Raw genomic sequence first — 23,279 nt, 5'->3', positions numbered from 1 at the left:
CTGTAGCACCCGGCTAACAAGCAGCATTATACCATGTGTTGACTATGCAACAAAAAACATTTTAGGATGGTTCAAGTGGCGACAAAGCCACCAAAGCCAAATGAGAAACGTTTTTTTTTCGTTTTTTTTTTTAGTGCAGCACGTTTCATACACAAGGGAAATACAAAGAGCTTTTCATGAAAAAACATGAGATGAAAGCAGAGAGGAATGAAAGCGTAGACATGAAAATGTAAAGGCGGATAAAGACGCCGCAGTGCAACCTGAGACACGCCCGAGCGTGGAATACGGCATTCAGATTGGTCGATAGCGGCAACCAGCGGCGAGTTATTTCCGAATAACCACCCGTTAATAATGGCCACTTCTGCACCCGGATTCAGACCCCTTGTTTTACTAGGTGCTAATGTTAACACTAGCCGGTGGCGCCACCTAGTGACACTATAAGGAAACTACAACGGAAGAGCCGAGCGATGAACGTTTCGAAATGTCCAATTTCCCATTACAAACAGTAAATAAGTTGGTCATACGTCGGAAGATTGATGGTGTTGTCATTGAACAGTTCACCACGGTGTTACGAAAACATTTCAAATCTATGTTCCGTCTCATTGTAATCTTTTATTTTGGCCGCCGTGTAATACGCAGAATAATGTGCAGCCACCGCAAACTAAACTGATCAGTGTGTCTCCCGGGGGGTATTCTGCAATGATGAGCGACATTATCCCCCCAGCATATGTTGCCTGACAGACATATGCAAAAAAAAAAAGATACATATAGGCAAATTAAAAAATAACGAGTATGCATGTATGTACTGTAGGTGTGGGTGCTGTAATACTTTACGCATTTTATATTCCTTGATATTTACCATCGTTATTCACAGCAAACATTGCACCGCATTGCACTATTCAAAATAATGCATTGTTTCTGTTTTAAATGCTGTATATATATATATATATATATATATATATATATATATATATATATATATATATTCGGTTCCTATTTTTTCTTGTTATTTTACCTTTATTATTTTCCGTTTTTTCATGTTTTCCTACTACAGCAGTACTCTGCACAGTCTCTGAAGTTTTGCAACAATTCTCATTTCACCACATGCGCCGCACAGCGCAGTATGTAGTGCGGGACTAATGATAATAATAATAATAATAACAACAACAACAACAACAACAACAACAACAACAACAACAATAATAATAATAATATTTTGGATCTTGAACGTGCACTGTGTCGGTATGTACCAACACTCACTAGTTAGCATTGCACTTGTGCATATTCATGAATATTCGTGAATATTTGAGTGAAAACGCCGTCTCCTCTACGCGGCAGGGAGTGGGGGCTGGATCGCATGCTCAGTTCAGACCCCTATACCTGCAGAGAGAGAGAGGGAGAGCGAGGGCGAGAGAGAGAGAGAGAGGGAGGGAGGGAGGGAGGGAGGGAGGGAGGGGGAGACTTTGAACAGCTGAATCTACTGTATCGGGGGGGAATCTGGTGGAGGACCGAGGACCGAGGCTCCGCACCGCACGCATCTCTCCGCGGCATCCTTCCGCCTTCTGACCCGCACTCCGCCCGGAGGCTGAGGAGCAGAGAGACGCGCTGCTCTCTCTCTCTCTCTCTCTCTCTCTGTCTCTCTCTCTCTCTGTCTCTCTCTCTCTCTCTGTCTGTCTCTCTCTCTAAGAAGAAAAAGAAAAATAACAAATAATCATTGGAAAAAAAAAAAAAAAAAAAAGCCTCCTCGTCCGGAGATTTGATAACATTTTGATTCGAGTCGTAAAAGTCGAGCCCCCGCCGCTACTTTTCGTCCCTTTTTTTCCCCACCCGCGGGGCTTGTATTTCTTCGCGTTCTATCCTTGGAAGGAGCGTCGCGTCGGTCGCGCGTCTTGCAGGAATCCGTGGCGCGCCGAGAGGAATACTACGTCCACGGCAGCATCCACCACAGTTTATTGTTTTTGTATTTTTGATTTTTTTTTTTTAATTTTTTTTTTTTTTTGGTGTCTCTCGATTTATTCCCCCCCTTCCCTCCCTCCCCCCCTCCCACTGGAAGTTGTTTTTTTTTTTTCCTCCCGCTCCATCCCTGCTCTCCGCAAAAAAAAACCAAAAACAACAACAACAACAACAACAACAACAACAACAACAAAGAGAGAGAGAAAAAAAAAAAAAACAGAAACAAAACAAAAAAAAAAACCAAAACCATGGGGATGTGTGGCTGTAAATCCCTGGTGGTCCTCGGACTGAAATTGTTGTTCCTTGTACCCGCAGGAGTTCCCGCACGGAGCGGAGACTCTTTACTAAAGGACAACATCACCGTCAGGCAGGGGGACAGCGCCGTGCTCAAGTAAGTGCGTGTGTTTTCCTTCAGAGCCCCCGGGGCGTCACGCATCACGCCGGTGTGCGTCACGCTGCGCCGCTCCAAGTGCGGCGAACGTGCGCTATTTTGCACAATATACATGTGTCTATCGGGCGGTTTCAGCGCCCCTCTCCGTTGCCCTTGGGTGTTATTGGTCCTTGTTGGGGATGCTCAGGTTTCATTCCCATTCGTCTGGACGCGTGTGCGTGTGCGTGTGTGTGTGTGTGTGTGTGCGTGCGCGTGCGTGCGTGCGCGCGCCAGTGCCCGCGTGTGGACGCGTATCGATCGGCCGTTATTGCAGAATTTGCCATTTTCTAAATGCACGTTTTTGTCTCTCGAACGTGTTCGACCGTGGCCGTCCCCTCCTCAAAGTGCAGATCCGAATAGGATGTTGCATCCGCCCCCCAACTGTCCTCAACTTAAAAGTGGGGAGAGCTTTTATATTTGGAGTTGGAGAAAAAACAACAACAAAAAACAGACAACTACTGCGTATTTCTGTAAGCCACACTTGGAGGTCGTCCCGATCAATGGCCATTTTACTCTGAAGATTGGATGTAGGCGGCGCCCTAATGTGGAGCAGGTTCCGTGAGGGAAACGCTCAGAGACACCTGGTGTGGAACGGATGGTGGGGGTGGTTATTTCGACGACTGCAGAAGTTAACGGGAAAGCTGCGTTCGTGAACTGTTATGGAGCAAAGCGGCTCCCGGGAGCCGTCTACATCGTTTCCTTCGTCCCCCTCACCGTCGTCATCAGGGTCTCAGCTCCTCCTCCTGGGCTCCTCCCACCCCCCCCACAGCTTTCCACGAGGCCGCCATTCCGCGGACGGGAAGTCGTTGCTGTTTTTATTTTGACACGCCGTCCGCCGGCCCGCGCCGACAGCGTTTCAAATTCGACTTTCGTTCCGCAAGATCCAAATTGCGAAAGTTCCCGCCGGAACCGCAGCTCTGTGTTCACCTGAACATTCTGCGGTTTCCCGCTGAGCGTGAGAACTATTCGTACTCGTAGTGTTGAAGGCTTGGCTCTTTTTTCGAGCGCCGGCTCTTGACGAGTCGCTCAGTTTTACGACTCTTCTCGGTGCGTTTGGTTCGGTCGGTGCGACGCGCGGTGAGCGAGGGAGGACTTCCTGATTGATGAACAAGAGAGTCAGTGAGAATCAGTCACATTCAATATGAATTATGGCCAGGGCCCGCCCAAGGCACTGGATGGACTAAGCGCCTGCTCAGGGCCCCCCCTGGCCACCAGAGGGCCCCCAAGAGCGGCGGAAGGCCCCCAATCAGCGGCGCGCCGGGAAATCTCCGCCCTGCTGCACGTCCCCGTTCCCCATTTCTCCCAAAAAAACACCAACAAAAAAAAAGGATTTTATTTTAGAACATGTTTCCTGTTTCCACGATCCTCCGTTTCCAATTTGAAAGATGAAAAATAACGCTCCGTGTGATCCATGCCTAGTCACGCCCCCCCCCCCCGGCCTCATAAAGGCTTGGGCCGGCCCTGATTATACCAAATGCCTTTTTTTTTGCCTTGGACTTTAAATTAGTCCTCAGTGATTATTTTCAGTTTGTGAGTCGAAGATTCACACTTTTGAAGGAGTGACTCACGAGCCATGTTAAAGATTTGTTCGCTACGAACGAATCGCCTGCGAGTTTCGCACCACTAATTATTTGCAGGCCGTAACAATAAGCACAAGCACAAGCTTGTGACGTAGTCCGCTGTTAACGGGATGGTGGTGTCGCCGTGGGATTATTTCGTTGTCAGGAGTGTTCTGTGGCAGAAAACGGGTTGAAACACTGTCGTCATGTAATGATCCTTTGCTATCGTTGGGAGCAGATGCTTGAAACCTAATTAATAGCTTGTAATGGGCAGAAACCTGCCAGCGTCTACTTGAGCGCCGAGGAGCCGCGTTGGACAAATGGACAAAGGGATAAGCCAAGCCAAGCGGCGTTGGCGCCGACGCTTGTGTTTTCCCTGATAAATGCACCCAATAGTTAAAAAAAAAAAAAAAAAAAAAAAAGGGCTCGAATGCTGAAACGTGGGTGATAATCCTTACGCAGGCGTCCTCCTGCTATTTCAATTCAGACGGATCAACAATAGGAGTGGATCTGTGGAGCCGTAGGCGCTGTTCGGCTACACACAGATGCTTGTTTTTCTTCAGCGCTTCTTATCACAAGAGGTAAATATTAGCCCCGACCGGTGATCCCATTATGGGCTTGGTCAGCATTAATATTTTAGACCTCTCCTGTTTAAACCCACACATTGAGAGTGCCGGTTAAACTCCCCATTTCCTCTTTTCCCTGTTTTCTTTTCATGAATTTGTAATGGGGTTTGTTCAGCCCCCCAAAATGTCCTGGATTCCAGCTGTTCTCCGGTAGCGGGACGTCCCAGACAAAGAGCAGGTGCAGGGGAAATCATTTTCCGTCCGATTGTTCAGGGGCGGTCGTGAGTATTGGCAGAACTTTCCAACTTAAAACCTATCGGCGCAATGGATTTCACCGTCAAATGTTTTGCGCTAGAGTTCCCAGGAGTGTTTGATGCCGGTGGGAAATATCTGTCAGCCTCTGGTCAATGACCTGTGCACTCACGAGAGAACGAGTGACGAAAACTACGCCTCGTTTGGGGATGCGGTTCGAGAGCTGAGAATTCGGCCCGAGAATCCCGGCCCCCTTTCGTGAGCGGAGTTGGAGAGTGGCGCCTCAGCTCGGGCCCGCTTGTCTGGCCGCATGTACTGAGCGGCGAGCGAACGACTCTTTTGCCGGAGTGACTCACGACCCCCCCGAGTCATTTCAAAGTCTGCCATGGCCGAGTCGTTTGCGTCGTGCATCGCCCGAGGGACCGTGGAACTTGGCCTGTCATCGCCTTGTCGCGTAGGATCATGAGGCAGATGCTTTGGTTTCCTCTATTTACTGCGAATCAGTCGCCACCTCTGTCAGAACTACATCCGCGCCCTCAAACAATTGTTATTCCAAAGCGGGAGGTCAGTGATTCATCCAGGAGCGGTGATCTTATTGCGGTAGACTTTGCTTCTTCCATTAGATTACTTTTTACCCACTGCTTTTGAAATAAAATCTTTCCAAAGTCTTGAACCCCGAAAATGCCTCAGATTTACTCGTGAGGCGCTCCAAAAATGTATCAAATAATTTCTTCCTGAAGTGTCGGATCTGAAGGGTCCAAGTTGCACAAGAGCTGAATAAACACCTTCAGTCACACTCTATTAATCCGTGTATCGTGTTTGGATAGAGTCCACACATCACAATAAATCGAACATTAAGGACAATTCCCATCTTTATATCTTAAACCGAATCAATAATTTACGCCTTGCACATACCTCCATATAATTAAGAACTACGCTGGGACTTATATGCAAGATAGAAATTCAAAGATAAAATGACAAACACTTTTCTGCCCTGTGGATGTTGGCCAAACCTGGGAATGGCTGGACCGGCTTGAAGGAGGCAGCTTGAGGCCACTGCACCCACCGTACGGACACTGGGATGATCCATCTGGAGGCTCTCAGAGGAAACTTCTGAGGTTCCAGGAACGGCCAATGGCCAGAGGACGCCGGAGCACCTGTGCGAAACGCTGAGCGTGCTCGGGGAGAGTATTGGAGAAGATTAGGTGGAGCGCTTCATTTCACAAAGGCTTGAAAGGCTACTCGTGGTGACAGGTACTCATGGTGTCCATCAAAGCCAGGGGGAAGCTTGGTTCTAGCTTGGTTCCAGCTACTGCTAGGTTTTAGCTTGATGTTTCAGTCAAGTTCCAGCTTGGATCATGCTTGGTTCCTTCTAGGTTCCTTCTAGGTTCCTTCTAGGTTCCTTCTCGGTTCCAGCTCGGTTCCTGCTTGGTTCTTGCCAGGATCCAGCTTGGTTCCTGCTTGGTTCCTGCGTGGTTCAAGCTTGTTTCCTGCTTGGTTCTTGCTAGGATCCAGCTTGGTTCCTGCAATGTTACCGTTGGTTCCTGCAAGGTTCCTGCTTGGTTCCTGCTTGGTTCCAGCTTGGTTCCTGCTTGGTTCCTGCTAGCTTCAAGCTTGGTTCCTGCTTGGTTACTGCTAGCTTCAAGCTTGGTTCCTGCAATGTTACCGTTGGTTCCTGCAAGGGTCCTGCTTGGTTCCAGCTAGGTTAAGCTAGGTTCCTGCTTGGTTCCAGATAGGTAAAGCTAGGTTCCTGTTTGGTTGCTGCTTGGTTCCTGCTTGGTTCCAGCTTGATTCTTGCTTGGTTCCAGCTTGGTTCCTGCTAGGTTCCAGCTCGGTTCCTGCTAGGTTCAAGCTGGGTTCCTGCAAGGTTCCTGCATGGTTCCAGCTATGTTCCTGCTACAGCTAGGCTGAGCTTTCAGCCAAGTTCGTGCTTGGTTCCTGCTTTGTTCTTGCATGGTTCAGTGAGGTTGCTGCTTGGTTCCAGCTTGGTTCCTCCTTGGTTACTGCTAAGTTCCAGCTTGGATCCTGCAACGTTTCTGCTTCGTTCCTGCTAGGTTCCAGCCAGGTTCTCACTAGGTTCCTGCTAGGTTACTGCAAGGTTACTACAAGGTTCCAGCTTGGTTCCAGCTAGGTTCCAACTTGGTTCCAGCTTGGTTCCTGCTAAGTTACTGCTAGGTTCCAGCTTGGTTCCTGCTAAGTTTCTGCTAGGTTCCAGCCTGGTTCCTGCAAGGTTCCTGCTTGGTTCATACTAGGTTCATGCCAGGTTCCAGCTAGGTTCATGCTAGGTTCCTGCTAGGTTCCTGCTAGTTTCCATCTTGGTTCCTGCAAGGTTCCTAGTACTGGGAGGTTCCAGCTTGAGCACCTGAAAGTAAACAAAAAGTAAATTCTTCATGTCACTAGGATATCATACGGTGTAATACTGGTAAAACTTGAGAGTTAGAGAGATGCTAATGCTTGTAATTTCAGCCTTTTTTTGCAGTCCCCTGTAGTGTTGAGATAATAGGAGATTTGTGCAGTTTCTTCTTGTTCTGGACTACTACCGCTCCACACTTTTATATCCACACTACAGATTTACGTCACTTTTTATGGCGCTTCTGCACGTAAGGTGGTAGCCAGATCCATTCACTGAAATACCATATATTTAAACACTTCAACGCCTAAGAACAATGGCAACTATCGTCATTTTCACCTTTTTCATTTGTTTCTTTGTCACAAAAGTGTCCGGGCTCCAGGGAATGCAGATCAAACAACATGGTCTTCAAATGTCTTTGAAGAGGAAAGCTGCTTTTTGTGGAAAATAAAATGTGAGCTAAATGTGACATTTACTTGTCACGTATAAGTTAACATACAAACATAATATATATATTTTTTAGCAATATATTTTTTCTAGCTTCCTTTCTTTCTTTCTTTCTTTCTTTCTTTCTTTCTATTTATTTATTTGCAATATTTCAAATACAGATGGAACAAATAAAATTATAAATGAAGTTACAGATGAAGTACAATATAATAAGCACTGAGAGTAGTCTACTAAAAAAAATTTGGCTTCATCAAATGTGGCTTTCCTACCAAACAAAAAACAAAATGAAAATACCCAACGTCTGCGGTAACCCCAAAAAGAGAAGAAGAAGATGGAAAAAGTTGTTTGCAGATTTCAAATGGATGTCAAAATAATGAAACACCCAACTGGAGTTATTTTTTTCCTCGCTATGACTACAATCAGGTTTTCTGTTTGGCCTGAGGGTTCCACAAGGTCGTAATGACTTATTAATCTTGATAACGATGATGCAACGGTGTAGTTTGTTCTATCACCTGGACCCCTCGTGATGTACCTGAGGACGGAGGCCTGGGGTTCAGGCGGAACCAGCGGCCGTCGCATCCGTCATCCTCAAAGCCTTCCCCGGGCATCCATCTTCCCCTCGCCAGCGTGCAGCATCTTCATGTTGTCGTAAATCACTGAGATAGTCATTAATTTTTAATATCCAGACACCCGGGTGGGGTGGCACAGTCCAACGAGAGCCCCCACTCCGGTGAGGCCACCACATCCATTACCGTCCGTCCTGTCGCTCTGCATGTTTGGCTGCACCGCTCTGATATCATTAATACTCATCAGCGACAGCACCTTCATTCCACTCCTCCGTCCACCAGCCAGCTCCGCTCCACTGCCTCCGTCGCGCTGCTCACTTTTCTCTTTCAGACATTGGCCATTTTTTAATCCCTCATTTCACATCGGCTATAAAACGTTCACATTTTTCCCAGTGCAGACTAATGGAGAAAAACAAGACTAAACTGACCCAACTGCAGATGCTTAATATGAAGGTTTCACATATGTAAAAACAAAATAAAACAAAATAAAACAGAAGAAAAATGCAGCGAGGCCCAATGCAAACACATTCAAAGTGAGTCAAAAGACTCACCTTCTGTATCATTTTACATTCATTAAACGGTTCTACAATATACCACATTCAAAATGTCTTAGAGTGGAACCCAAGCAGGAAAACACTTGGTTGCCCGTAAATCAGCCCCATAAATGCTGGTGCATTTACAGGCAGTTTCCCCAAAGGCTGTGAGCAGGTGACTCCCGGGTGTTAAATAAGTATAAAGATTAGATTCAACTAATTGTCATTGCACAGAGTACAAGTACTGAGGCAACAAAAACTATTTCACCCATCCTAGTAACTGACGTATCTAGGAGCAAAGGGCTGCCATATAGCGGCGCCCTGGAGTAATTCGGGGCTAAGTGTCTTGCTCAAGGACACATCAGCACACTACCAGGAGGAGCTGGGGATCAGCCGACAATCTTCCGATTACTAGATGACCTGCTCTTCCTCCTGAGCCCGTTCCATAAGACTATAGTTCTAATATGTTAGGACCTTGAATAAGTTAAATAAGTAGGTTGTTAGGACGTTAAATAAGTACCATGGACGTTGAGTAAATAGGATAGTCGGGCGTTAAATAAGTAGGATCTTAGGACGTTAAATAAGTAGGATGTTAGGACGTTGAAGAAGTTAAATAAGTAGGGTGTTAGTACATTGAATAAGTTAAATAACTAGGATGTTATGATGTTAAATAAGTAGGATATTAGGACGTGAATAAGTCAAATAACTAGGATGTTCGGACCTTAAATAAGTAGGATGATCGGATGTTGAATAAGTAGGATTATAGGACGTTGAATAAGTTAAATAAAAAGGATGTTAGGACGTTGAACAAGTTAAATAAGAAGGATGTTAGTACATTGAATAAGTTAAATAAGTAGGATGTTAGTACATTGAATAAGTTAAATAAGTAGGATGTTAGTACGTTGAACAAGTTACATAAGAAGGATGTTAGTACATTGAATAAGTTAAATAAGTAGGATGTTAGTACATTGAATAAGTTAAATAAGTAGGATGTTAGTACATTGAATAAGTTAAATAAGAAGGATGTTAGGATGTTGAACAAGTTAAATAAGTATGATGTTAGTACATTGGATAAGTTAAATAAGTAGGATGTTAGTATATTGAATAAGTTAAATAAGAAGGATGTTAGTACGTTGAACAAGTTACATAAGAAGGATGTTAGTACATTGAATAAGTTAAATAAGTAGGATGTTAGTACATTGAATAAGTTAAATAAGAAGGATGTTAGTACATTGAATAAGTTAAATAAGTAGGATGTTAGTACATTGAATAAGTTAAATAAGAAGGATGTTAGTACATTGAATAAGTTAAATAAGTAGGATGTTAGTACATTGAATAAGTTAAATAAGAAGGATGTTAGGACGTTGAACAAGTTACATAAGAAGGATGTTAGTACATTGAATAAGTTAAATAAGTAGGATGTTAGTATATTGAATAAGTTAAATAAGAAGGATGTTAGTACGTTGAACAAGTTACATAAGAAGGCTGTTAGGACGTGAACAAGTTAAATAAAAAGGATGTTAGTACATTGAATAAGTTAAATATGTAGGATGTAAGGACGTTGAATTAGTTCAATCAGTAGGATGTTAGGACGTTGAATAAGTTAAGTCATTTGGTTGTTAGGACCTAAAATAAGTGGGACGTTTAATAAGTTAAATAACTTGGATGTTAGGACGTTAGTTAAATTAGTTAAATAAGTGGGATGTTAAATAAGTAGGCCACGCTGTGCAGAGGTGATCAAGATACCCTTGGAGCAGGACTCACACTTTCTGCTGCGTTCGCAATTTACTGGGCTGCCGTACGTTTCTAAATGTATGTCAGAGGACGACCAAGAACTTATAGGTCGAAGATGTCAGGGGAAAGCAGAGTCACGTGTTGAGCGCAAGCCAAAATAGCACAGCAGTCTCTTACTCGGGTGGCGTTTTATCTCCCTGGTACTTGTTGCAGCAGGAAGAGCAAAGCACTTTGATCGCCCCAGGCTCACACCTTTCAGCGCTGCCACCTGAGTTGATCCACCCGTTGGTGGGCATTAAGGCGGTACTTCAAATCTTGTTTTCTTTGTTCTTTGTCCGTTCCACTCGAAATCTGCCTCATTTCAGAAATAAGAAGTCTTCAACCATCTGTCAACGCAAAAGTAACACAACGCGACCAACACAAATCAGTGCTAATTCTCCAGCTTTGCGCCAGGTCCCGGAATCCAGCCTTTCACTTCGGCTAATGAAAAGCATCCAGCTAATTGGAAAATATGGCAGAGAAAAGTGCCTTCCATAGATTTGGGTTCCCTTGCCAAACACTGCCTCAAGGAAAGTGCAGGTGGAGCTATAGTGAACTTAGGTTCAGGGATAAGACAAACCCATTATTTTTTTGGGACGTTCACCGCCTTTGAAATGTTTTTAAAGGCTGGAATGTTGACGAGACTCCTAATGGAGCCATTTCACGTTCAGCACAAACGTCCATGTCAGTTAAAAGCAGAATGCAGTCATTATAGCAATTAAATGAGATTTGGCTGCCTGTCCTCGCCAGCTTGTGCTGGTCAATGCGAGAGCCGTCCCAGCAACATGAACACGTCTGTCATGTTCTCTACTATGCATTGCAGCCATTACGCCAAGATTAGCAAATTGTTCGTATTGATCTAAACCCAGTAGCAGCTTATCTTCTCGCCATCAGTTAAAATTTCCTACCACATTATAATACGTATTTGTATTAAAGGTCACTGTCTCCCAGTGTACCCTTTTTTTTTCTTCTTCTCTACATCTGTAACTATATGGCAAAACCATAATTAAAACTACATTGTTGAGTTTACTGAATGTAAATCTAATTCCTGAGCTGACATTTGAGTTAGTTACCGTGGAGCTTAAAGGTCACAGCCCGTGATGGTGCAACTTTCTGTGCAGCACATACATCACATTTATTGCAGCTAAAGCTCTGCTTGTCTCTATGTATTTAACTCAGTGGTTTCCAACCCCTTCGCAGCAAGGGCTGGCCAGGTGTGCTGAGAAAATGTTTCAAATTCCGCCTAAAAATATATTAATGGAAATTGTGTTGCAAGATCTAAATTGCAAGGCTGTACTACTTCATTTAATTCATCAGTTCCAGCAGTATGGCTATTGGCAGCAGTAGGACTATAATTACTAACAAAAGGTTCGACTCCTTTTTGAGATTCGGTTCTTGACGAGTCACTCAGTAAAAATAATTCACTTCACTGTTCCAACTTTTTTTTCAAGAATCATTTAACTCTGTCAAAATTATTTATTTTGCCGGAAAATACAAAGAGTAAATTATTCAGATTCAACATGAATTGTGTTTTACCTTGGACTTTCCTAATTATTTTGTCTGTGTGAGTTGAGCATTCACTCCCTCTATTCACTTGCTCGGCTCGAGTGACTCCAGAGTTATTTAAAAGCTTTTTTCGCCACAAATGAATATGAGTAGGCCATAATAATAATAATAAGAAGCACAGTTCTATGGGTTCATGCCATATTTTGTGATTAACAGGATAGTCAAAAGTGGATTATTTCATGGTAGAAATTGTGCTGGGGTGGAAATAATGGTTGTAAAACACTGATTTAAGAGACATATTACTTGGTTTACTTATTTGTTCCTCCCTGGGTAAGGAATGAGGGAAATTAATGGATGGATAGATAGATGGATGGATGGATTGAACTTAATTTTGTTGCTACTTCTTCTGGAACGCAATATTATATTACTGTAACTGTGTCAGTGACATCACTATGGTCGGTGCGTCCCTTATTCACTTGTTGGTGGTCGGGGGGGGGGGGGACCCTGTTACGCACGGTTGCACTCTGATCGCGCAGCGGAGCCGAAATCGCTCTGATCGCACAGTGACTTTTGATTGGGTGGACAATACGCACGTTTCGCCGGCCGTGGCGTCACGCCCTCCGATGGTGTCACCCGGTGCAGTGCGCACCCCCCACGCCCCTCTGGTGATGCCACTGAGCAGTAGAACCAGCACCTTGGTTCTATTTTCTGGACAGAGAAGACAGAGAGGTCGAAATCACTCTGGAGGAGTGAGGTTCCAGGTTTAAGGTTTATTTTTTGGGTTTTCAGACAATAACGTGCTACCGTGGATACCTGCAGCGCCGAGATAGATGGGCATAACTATGCTGCTCCAAAACACATTATTTTACCGTAATTAATAGCTAATGTTATTGCCACTGACTCCAGTTTCTATGAACCAGATTCCAGTAAATAAGATTAAAATGACTGTAAGACATCTCAGAAGAATTTCTTATCGCAGTGTGGACAAATTAGTGCCCAAAGTTATGCCCAAACTGGATGATATGCTTGTGGTGACGGGTCTGGTTGAGTAGCCACACCTGACCTGGATCTAGGTGACTGGGTCAGAGTGGCTGCATACCAGGTTCTCGTTGCCACTGTGGTAGTTCCGCCTGCCACATGCCATCCATGTGGTGTTTTCAGGGCCCTCCGACACAGAGACACAGAAGATGGTGGGTTGTAGACACCCGTTTATTGTAGAGAGAAGGCTAGGTGGAATTAGCCAGGAGCAGATATTTGCACTGATTTTGGGTTATGAGCGAAATTGCCGCTCCATTTGTGCAACTTATGCAGAATATTTGTATTTGTGCGAGAGTCAATTTTTTCTCTATAATGCTATGTGTGTCTGTGCTACAGATGTGTGGGGTTGGGGTAGTGTGGTTTGAGCAACCACACCTGTCCTGGGTCTAGATAATTGGCCCAGGACCAGGGTGGCTGTACGCCTGTTGTTCGTTTAACCAATTAACCCGCAACAGGTAAAACTTCCATTCCCACACACACACACAGGAGAGGAGCCCTTGTCATGACATGTTTCCATCTGCTCTGGGCTGGTACCACCTTGCCCGCACTGCAGTAACCCTCGTGTGTTTTCAACCCCATCGCCTGTGTCTCCGTGCTGGAGTGGCCCTGAAAACACCACTTGTGTGGCAAAACTGCCACAAGATGTATCAGGATAAAACAAAATGCATTGAGTAAATCGAATAAAAGTCAAGTCTTAATGCTAATGTAATGGTATTGCCTCCTGAATCAATATTTGAGAATGTTCACAGAAAGAAACAGGATTGTGATATGGTGTGCCTTCAAGAAAAACAAAAGCAAACATTTTTCATACAAGGTCTTTGCAGATGTAATATGAACCCTTCAACCCTCACACTCTCCGACATATTTCCCTCCAATGTCTTTTGAAATCGATAAAAAACAATATGCAGTGGATAGGCTCATGCAAGATTGTCCGCCTGAATCAGGCTTGTGTTGAGGCCGTTAGCAAGAAAATCTATATCGTAAAGTTGAGTGAAGTTTAAACCTAAGGAGGTGAAAATGAAGATGAGCCTTGACCTTTAATCTGAACAGACACGTATTGGCACTTGCAGATCCAGAGAAGATTGTGATGGAACCCAGACTACGCTTCTCTCTTAACTTGGTCGTCCTTTTTTCAATCAAGATATTTTCCAGTTACCATTCATGCCAAACCGTTAACAGCTTTGTCAGTCATTTCTAAACAAATGCCTCAATTTTTTCTGGATAGCTTGTTTTACCAGCAGTAAGTATTTTTGAACGATGAAACACAGGTTCGGACATGTGAAATACTTACTTCACTGTTTCTGGCTGTAGCCTTTTTGTATCCCATACATACAGTGCCTTGAAAATGTATTTGGCCCCTTCCCAGTATTTGTCACACTTTATCACTCCAGATCTTCAGAAGAACTGTATTAATATTAGACAAATGCAACATGAGTGAACACATACACATTGTTTTTGTCCGTTATTATGTCATTTTTTTTATGAAAAAAGTTAGCACACCCAATATCATCAATGTGAAAAGGTAAACGTATTAACTGGCTGCAGAACAGCTTTAAGTCTGACAAATGGGTCCGTTTTGCGGCAGGAACTGCTTGTTTCCCGTCGTGCCGCAGCATCTCTGTTGGGTTCAAGTCAGGACTTTGGCTCGGACAGGCCAAAGCTTCAATTTTCCAAAACTTGTTCACGGCACTGTAGCCCCTGGGAGCAGCACATTGGGATATAGCGGAGACCCCTGCGCCGCTGTCAACATTTTTCAAATTCCAGAAAGATAGGTAGACGGTAGAGACAAGAATGTAAAGAAACACTTTATTTACCTTAAAAATACAGCTTCAGAATCATTTTGATGGTTCACTGACTTGTACTATGGATAATGGCACCTCTTTCATCGCTACCCACCCCCCTAACGACTATTCTTGCACTATGTAACTTCTGTGTCGCGGGAAAAGTGCATTACACTTCAGTTTTTTTGGCTGCTAAAAATTAAAAAAAAAAAAAAATCTTCAAATGATAAACATTGTCAAAATGTCCGGTAATAATGCTCATACACAGTGTAGCTGCTCCACCTTCCCTACGGCGCGGGTGAGACGGGCCAGTGCCTCAGCCGTCGCGCGCCAGCCCTCACTTTCATGGCGCCTCAGGGTTTGTTTCACCCTGTGACTCCCGCGTATGAGCTGGTCTGCCAGGCCGAGCACATTTGGTACCTACACCGGTAGCAGGGGGCCGATCCCCGCGGAGTGCTGGCTGAAGCGGCGAGGTCTGTGCAAGGGGGGCTGTAACCTAGGTGTGCCTCATGTTTGCGTTTGTGACATCGACTGTTGTTGAATTGTGGCCAATAAGGTTCAAATTTGTCCGGTAAAGTTTTACAATGATGGTGTAAAAGTGCAATTTCACTCAGAAATTGTAGAGGCGCTAAATCTCAAATACCTAAATTGACATACCACTGCTGCTTTAATAGGAACTAGCTCTTGTTTTGCAACATCGACATTGCAAGGCTGTAACAATTAATCTACTGTAATTCTAGTTCAAGTTTCACTCTTGAAGTGACGACTTTTCGTAGTGATGAAAGGTTTGACTTATTTTTGAGATTCTCGAGTTACTCAGTAAAACGTTCCATTTGTCAGACTCTTCTCGGTTCGTTTGGTTAGCGGTGAGCGAGGAAGGGCTTCCTGAACAATGAACCATAGTCAGAAGAGTCTGTTCGGCTCTGAGTTGTTAATGGAATTCTCCTGAGAATCATTTAATTCTTTCAAAACTATTTATTTCGGTGGAATGCAAAAGGTAAATCATCCACATGCAATATGAATGCCAAATGCATTGTCTTGTTTTTCCTTGGATTTTAATTTTAGCCTCAGTAATAATTTTCAGTTTGTCGGTCGACTCACTCGCCCGCTCTTTTGTAGTAGTGACTTAGGACTCCGGAAGGGTACCCATTGAATCTTTGGTTGCACAACTATTAGTGTAATTAGGGTACGATTCATATCACATGTTATAGATGATCGATAGATAGATAGATAGATAGATAGATAGATAGATAGATAGATAGATAGATAGATAGATAGATAGATAGATAGATAGATAGATAGCTCCTCGGTGCATTGTGATTCATAGATTTTTGCACATGTTTGACCTTCCGGGAAATTAGAAAATACAAACGATTTTGATGAGGATGCAGCCAGTTTTTGCCCTTGTTGGCTGGTTGTAGTGGTTGCATGGGCCTGAAAAGTCCCAAATTCATTTCTCGTCGTAGGCTATTTCCTGACCTTTTACCATCCCGACTTAAGCCCTTTTGCTATTAAACAGAAAGCCAAAAGTGCAGGGAGCCATCGAAGAATAGAGAGAGTAATACTAATTAATAAATAAATGTTTTTATGGAAAAAGGTGTGAAATGTAAAGTAGAGTGCATGAGTCAAGGTTTATAAACTTATTTTTCTGCCGGCTGTGTTAATAGGAATCCACATCAATTCATGAAATACAACCTTATCTATTAAAAACAAAGAGTATGTTGAACCTTGTTTTACATTTATGGAATATAAGTTATTCATTGTTAGATAGATAGTTAGATAGATAGATAGATAGATAGATAGATAGATAGATAGATAGATAGATAGATAGATAGATAGATAGATAGATAGATAGATAGATAGATAGATAGATAGATAGATAGATAGATAGATGGATAGATAAATGGATAGATAGATGGATAGATAGCTAGATAAATAGATAGATAGATAGATAGATAGATAGATAGATAGATAGATAGATGGATAGATAGATGGATAGATAGATAGATAGATAGATAGATAGATAGATAGATAGATAGATAGATAGATAGATAGATAGATAGATAGATAGATTCAGTAAAAACTAAAGTAAAAATTGACCAATAGAAAAAATGGAAAGGAATGTAAAAATAGGAAAATATAAAATAATAAAAATGTGATATGCAATAAAAGATTAACCTAAAATATATGAACAATTCCAAATGTAAACGCAGGAAATTGTGAATCTATGCATCATTAAAATTGTTGTAATTAATGTAATTATTATTAATTCAGGTTTTTCCATATTAACAAATAACAAAAATAACCCATATAACTAATAACTAATAGTTCTTTGTGAAATTGACAAGCTTTATCTTTAGCCTATATAGCCCTTGGATTTTTATTTTATTTTATTCCAAAATGAGATTTTACATTTACTGACTCACTCTATAGACACCATACATGTTTTTTTTTTTCCCCCTCCACCCACAAATGCTTCCATTTACGTAGTCATCTATTTATTATTTACTCCACGCAGATGTTTTTTTTGGGGGTTTTGTTTTGTCAGATGATTCGTTTTTGAACGCCCTCTCTGGTGTTTCCCGAGCTCCAGTCTGGAGCTGCAGCTGCAGATTTGACGCAGATCAAGCTGTCGCTCGGGGATCACGTGGATTTAACTCAAGTCTCAAGGTTTCTTTTTTTCCTTTCCCCCCCCCCCCTCCTCTTCTTCTTCCTCTTGTTCTTCTTCTTCTTCTTCTTCTTCTTCTTCTTCTTCTTCTTCTTCTTCTTCTTCCTCACAGTATCTCTCTCTCTCTCCCTCTCTCTTTCTCTCTCTCTTTCTCGTGCATTTTGGCACTTGCTGTTTGTTCCCAGAGTAAATTTATCCTTAAAATCAGTGCTTCTCGATCAGGTGGCGCCGGGAAAATGTTTCAAATTCCGCCTTCAAAAAATATATAATGGAAGCTAGCTTTTGTGTTGCAAGATCAAAATTGTAAGGCTGCACTAATTCACCTCGTTCATCAGCTTCGGACAGAACAGCGGCTCCAGCAGAACAAGTCTCTGAGAGTGACGACTCTTCTGAGTGGTTGAAAGATTCGACTCTTTATTCAGATTCGGTTCTTGCATAGTCACTCGGGAGAAAGATTTGTTTGTTTTTCCAACGCGTCATTCGTTTTGGTTCGGTCGGTGCGATGCACAGTGAGCGAGGGGGACGGACTTCCTGAACGCTGACCCAGTGTCAGGGCCCTGTCTCACCACCTGTCTTCACCTTCCTCGTGACCCCAATGGTATTTAACCTGGTCCCCATTCACTCTGTCGGTGTCAGATGGTTGTGTGTCTCTCTTGAACTCTCGGCCCTGATTCCTGCACCCTGATTCCTGCACCCTGATTCCTGCACCCTGATTCCCTCCCTGCCTGTCCCTGGACCCTGATCCTTTGCCTGTCTCCACATTATACTTTGCACCTTCTCCCAAAACCGTCTTGTGTCCTGCATTTGGCGAACCCAAATGCAGGACACATTTATCCTTAACACCCAGAGGCAGAAGTGTCGGTTCAGCTCTGAGCTGAGAATGATATTCTCCCAAGAATCATTTAATTCTGCAAAACGTACTTATGTTAGTGGAATGAAAAGTGGAAATCAGTTATATTCAATATGAATTATGGCAAATGCGTTGGCCTGTTTTGCCTATTTTCAGTTTGAGTTCAAGATTCACTCCTTTGATGGAGTGACTCCCGAGTCATTGAGTCATTTGTTGTTCACTATGAATGAATCGTTTGCGAGTCTCGCATCATTAAAATATAAGTAGCCCATAAGAACAATAAGCACAGTTAGTGACTTATTTAGTGGTTGACAGGATAGCGATGTGCTGTGGGATGCTTTCATTGTACAAAGTGTGTCGTAGAATCCAACAGTTTTGGTTGAAACACCGGTTAAAGCCGCATGGCCGATGTGTCGCCGGCATTGTGTTAGGGTCAGCATCAACGTCTCTCTCTCTCTCTCTCTCTCTCTCTCTCTCTCTCTCTCTCTCTCTCGGCTCCAACATCATCGATCGGCTGCGTCATCACTCGCTCAAGGGAAAAAATAAATAAATGCCCTGCCCTGTCACCAGCAGGTCATTTAATTGCCTGTTTGGTTTTGGACGGCCATGTGAAACTGTCGCTTTTTGATATTGCAATCACCTTTTGCTTTTGTGCCTGTGTGTGTGTGCACGTGCGCGCTTCTCTAATTTCTAGACGTGGATTTCCCTCCATTTCCTCCGGTGTGACTCTGTATGGGTTTGATGGATTTGGCCAATAACTGGGTGCTCTAATGCGGCTTGCTTTGTGATGAAAACAACAACTTGGAAAAAACAATATCATTTCTGGACGAACACCCTTATGTTTTTCTTTTTTCCACTGTTGATGTTTTGTCAGGGTGACCACATTTTTAAACCCCCAAGCCGGAACCCTTTATTGTACCTGTTAAAACTTAGGTTGCCATGTATTCTCCTGTTTATTTCTCCTGCCATATCAGATTCGGTCTTCCCTATAGTTCTCCCCCTCCCTATCGGCTTCCCCCCCAGTCAGCACTGTGATTTCATAGCATTGTGACAAAATGTCTGACAAGGCCTGTCTATAAATACCGGTCCTGTTTCTTGCGGTGTCTGATTGTCTAGTGTCTGCCACCCAGCTCTCCAGTGTCCTCACCTGCCTTGTCCTGACCGTGTTCCTTCCTTCTGGATTCTGGACTTACCCCTTTGCCTGCCCCTTCCGGAGTGTTAGCTGTATGGACTGATTTGTTGGTTTGACATCCTCGCCTTTTTTCCCTGTCTCCTGCCTGAAGGCCATTTAAGAAGTCCATTAAAGAACTGTTACTTCTACTTGATTGTGTCAGTGGTCGTGCTGTTGGGATCAGTTCGGTCTCAGAGGTTACAGTACAATCGGACGAGTATGAACCCAGCCGACTCGGAGCCTCTCAAGCAGCAGCTGTTGGCTCAAGTGGACGCCATTCAATGCCACAAACGGGCACTCTCCTCATTTGCAGAGGTTCTGCAGGATCTGTCCACTCGCTGCGAGCGCACTCTTTCCATCCCCATGCCTGTTGCTTCTTCTGTCGCTCAAGCAGCAATTCCAGCCAGACTTCTTCAGCTCCTTCAGCTCCGAGCCATGATTGCTGTTACGTTATTCAGGGTCTCCGGGAGCTTGTGGTCCTTCCTGGTCCAGTGTTCCCTCATGTTCAAGCTTCAGCCCTCATCTTTCCCCACTGAACAATCATGAGTGGTGTATATTAATTAGCTTTTCTCTGGCCGAGCTCAGAAATTGGGAACGTATGAGTGGGAATATGAATCCCCTTCCTATGCAATCGTGAATTGTTCTCCGCGGAGCTCCGCAAGGTTTTTGACCACACCACTCCCAGTAGAGAGGCGGCTTGGGGTCTTTTCAATGTCATCCAGGGAGGGTGCACAATTTCGAAGTACTCAATTGAATTCCGGACTGCCGCAGCTGAGAGTAAAGTGGAGTGGTCCCTCGTTGTTAGACGCTATGTTATCATGGATTAAGGACGAGGTGAACGGGAACTCCCAGTCAACCTTGACGATTTTGTCACTTTTGTCATTCACATAGACAGACGTCTGCGGAAACGGCATAAGGAGAGGGCTCAGTTCCCTCGGCCCTGGGGGCCACCTCACCGCTATGCACAGTCTCCACCCTCTTCTCCAGAGTCAGCTCCCAGCGCCCCACCAACACCCTGGAGCCCATGCAGCTAGTCCACCATACCGCACCATACCGCTAGTTAGCTAGTCCACCATACTGCTCCTCTTCGCTTGGGCAAAGCCGGTAATCATTTCACCTTATTAATGCTCCTCAGCAGCCGGTCATTTTAGGTTATCCATGGCTGAGGAGACACAACCCTTACATAGACTGGGAGACAAGGACCATCTTATAGTGGGGTAACAACTGTCATGATATCCGCCTCAAATCTGCCTGCTTGGCCACATCTAACCCCTCTGTCTCTCCTGAGTTCCCTGATCTTCCCTTGAGTTCCCTCTGACCATCTGGACCCGAAGGAGATGTTCTTGGGCCAAGGTGCTGCCTCCTCACCGCCCCTATGACTGCACTATCGATCTTCTTCCAGGCTCCTCACCTCCCATGGGTTGGCTCTTCTGGCTGTCGACGCCAGAGACTAAGGCCATGGAAATTTCTATCAATGACTTGTTGGCAGCAGGGATTATCAGCCCTTCCTCGTCTCCACCCAGAATGGGATTATTTTTCCTGGAAAACAAGGACCCTCCGGCGCTGTATTGACTATCAACGATGTCACCATAAAGAATAGGTACCCCCTCCTACTCATAGGGTCTGCTTTTTAACTCAGGGAGCCGGCATTTTCACCAAGCTTGACCTTAGAAACGCGTACCATTTGGTGGTATTAAGGAGGGGGATGAATGTAAGACCAGGTGGACACTACAAATATCTGGTTAAGCCTTTTGGACTAACTAAGGCCCCTGCTGTATTTCTTCAGTCTGTGGTGAACGATGTGCTGTGTAATCTGCTGAATGTCAGTGTTTTCATTACCTGGATGACATTCTCAACTCCTCAGAAACGCATGCAGCATGTCCGTCGGGTCCTCCGGAGACTCATGGAAAACAAAATGTTTGTCAAGGCAGAGAAGTGTGGGTTTCATGTGTCCAAGGTGTCGTTGATCAAAACCGGGGGAGTTCAGAAGGACTCTTCCAAGGTGCAGGCAATTGCAGATTGGCCTGTCTCTTCCACCCGCAAGGGCCACCAATGATTCCTGGGGTTTGCCAACTTCTACCGTCGCTTCATTTGGAACTTCAGCGCAGTGGCGGGTCCCCTCATAGCTCTCACATCCCAAAAAATCTTCGTTCCAGTGGACCCTCAGCCACTGGTCTCTCCCTGTTCCACAGTTCCAAAGGTTATCAACCTCAGCTCTTCCTTGAGCAGGAGCAGGAGCGGGAGGCCAGTGTCCCATCAGTCCAGGCTTTCACTGCCGGTGTCGGTGCACCTGGATGCAAGCACGCTCCACCCTCCTGCGCTCCTCGGATCGGTACCAGCGCGGCTCCAACCAACATCGTCGACCTGGATCAGAACGTCTGGATTTCCACTCAGGACCTGCCCATCCAGGTGGAGAGAATGAAGCTGGCTCCTAGAGTCGTGGGACCATTCCATGTCACCAAGGTCATTAACCCTGCGGCGGTCTGCCTTTTTCTTCCCAGGGTTATGAAGATCCACCCTGTGTTCCATGTTTCTCGGCCCAAGCCTGTCAAGGAGAGCTTGCTTCAGCCCTCCTCTAGACACAGACCCCACCCCCGACTCACCGACAGTGTACCTGCCTACATGGTCCGCCGCCTCCTCAGGGCGCGACGCCGGGGGAGGGGCTTACAGTACAAAGTAGACTGGGAAGGCTATGGCCCTGTGGAGCTCTCTTGGGTCCCTGCCCGGTGCTACCGTCCCTCATCAAGGATTTTCACCGGGACCACCAGGACTAGCCTGGTGGGACAATAGGGGCCGTCCCTGGATGGGCGGGGGGGGGTTAGGGTTGGCACAACTTAGGTTGCCCTGTGTTAGTCTGTCACTTATCCTGTTTATTTCTCCTGCCATTTCAGATTTGGTCTTCCCTACAGTTCTGCCCCCCCCAATCGGCTTCCCCCGAGTCAGCTTTGTGACGTCTTAATTTTGTGACATGTCGGTCTAGGTCTGTCTATATCAACCCAAGTCTCATGCTTTTTCGTGGTCATGAAAATGTATCTTTTAAATCGTATCTCGGAGCACGATTGTCTGACATTTCCCGCGCTACACATAATGCTTCATAAAACAAAAATGTTGTTTTATGTATGTATGTATGTTTTATTTAAATGAGGATCCATTTAAATGAGGACCCCAGGATCAATTCATTTCAATGAGGAGATTATATTCGACTTTAGAAGGGCATGGGGAAGGAGGGGGGCCCAGATATGTACACTAAAACTAAACTAAGGGGGGGCGACCATGTTATTACCAAATTAAAATTTAAAATGCATTTTAAATCAAGTTTAAATTCTGTTCCGACTAGCACGAAAACAAAAGCAGGATACTGGTTTTGCTTTTTCTTTATTGAATGATCTATTCAATTCAAGGTTGGGCGACAATCGAGGGTAATACCATCAGTATGAATTTCACTCATAGATACATACGCACATTTTAGTACTTTTTGTATTTTTAGAGCTCATAGAGCTTATTGGGTGTAATCACCGGGTGTCATGACATTTCACTGCATATATGTATGACCGTATGTATATGTATGTGACAAATAATCTCTTGAATCTTGAATCTTGAATTTAACTGGAGATGAATATTGGTGTTGCACGCCTGTGTACCCATCAGCCAGTGCGATAAACATTTCCATGGTAACAGCGAGCTCCACCAATTAGAGCCATTGTTGTAACACCTAGGATTATGGGTAATGTAGTCTCCATGACATTGCAAATAAAACATGTTTTTCTGAAAAGGAGGTTGTTAACAGACAGACTTGTAGCATGTACAGGAGCAAAAACTAATTATTATATACATAA

The 23,279-nt window shown here is 44.3% G+C and overlaps 1 protein-coding gene across 1 annotated transcript in view; it reads left to right on the top strand.

Moving 5' to 3' along the window:
• The first annotated feature begins 2,110 nt into the window (after window positions 1-2,110).
• Window positions 2,111-23,279, top strand: part of opcml (opioid binding protein/cell adhesion molecule-like) — a 143,015-nt gene continuing 121,846 nt past the window's right edge. The window contains exon 1 of the mRNA XM_080014178.1: window positions 2,111-2,344. Coding sequence (XP_079870304.1) covers window positions 2,202-2,344 — 143 coding nt within the window. The 5' untranslated portion in view covers window positions 2,111-2,201. The remainder of the gene's footprint in view (window positions 2,345-23,279) is intronic.

Source organism: Zeus faber (genome assembly GCF_960531495.2).
Source record: "Zeus faber genome assembly, chromosome: 14".
Lineage (NCBI taxonomy): Eukaryota > Metazoa > Chordata > Actinopteri > Zeiformes > Zeidae > Zeus > Zeus faber.
Note: the sequence above shows the minus strand (reverse complement) of the source record. Positions and strands in the feature narration are given on the sequence as shown.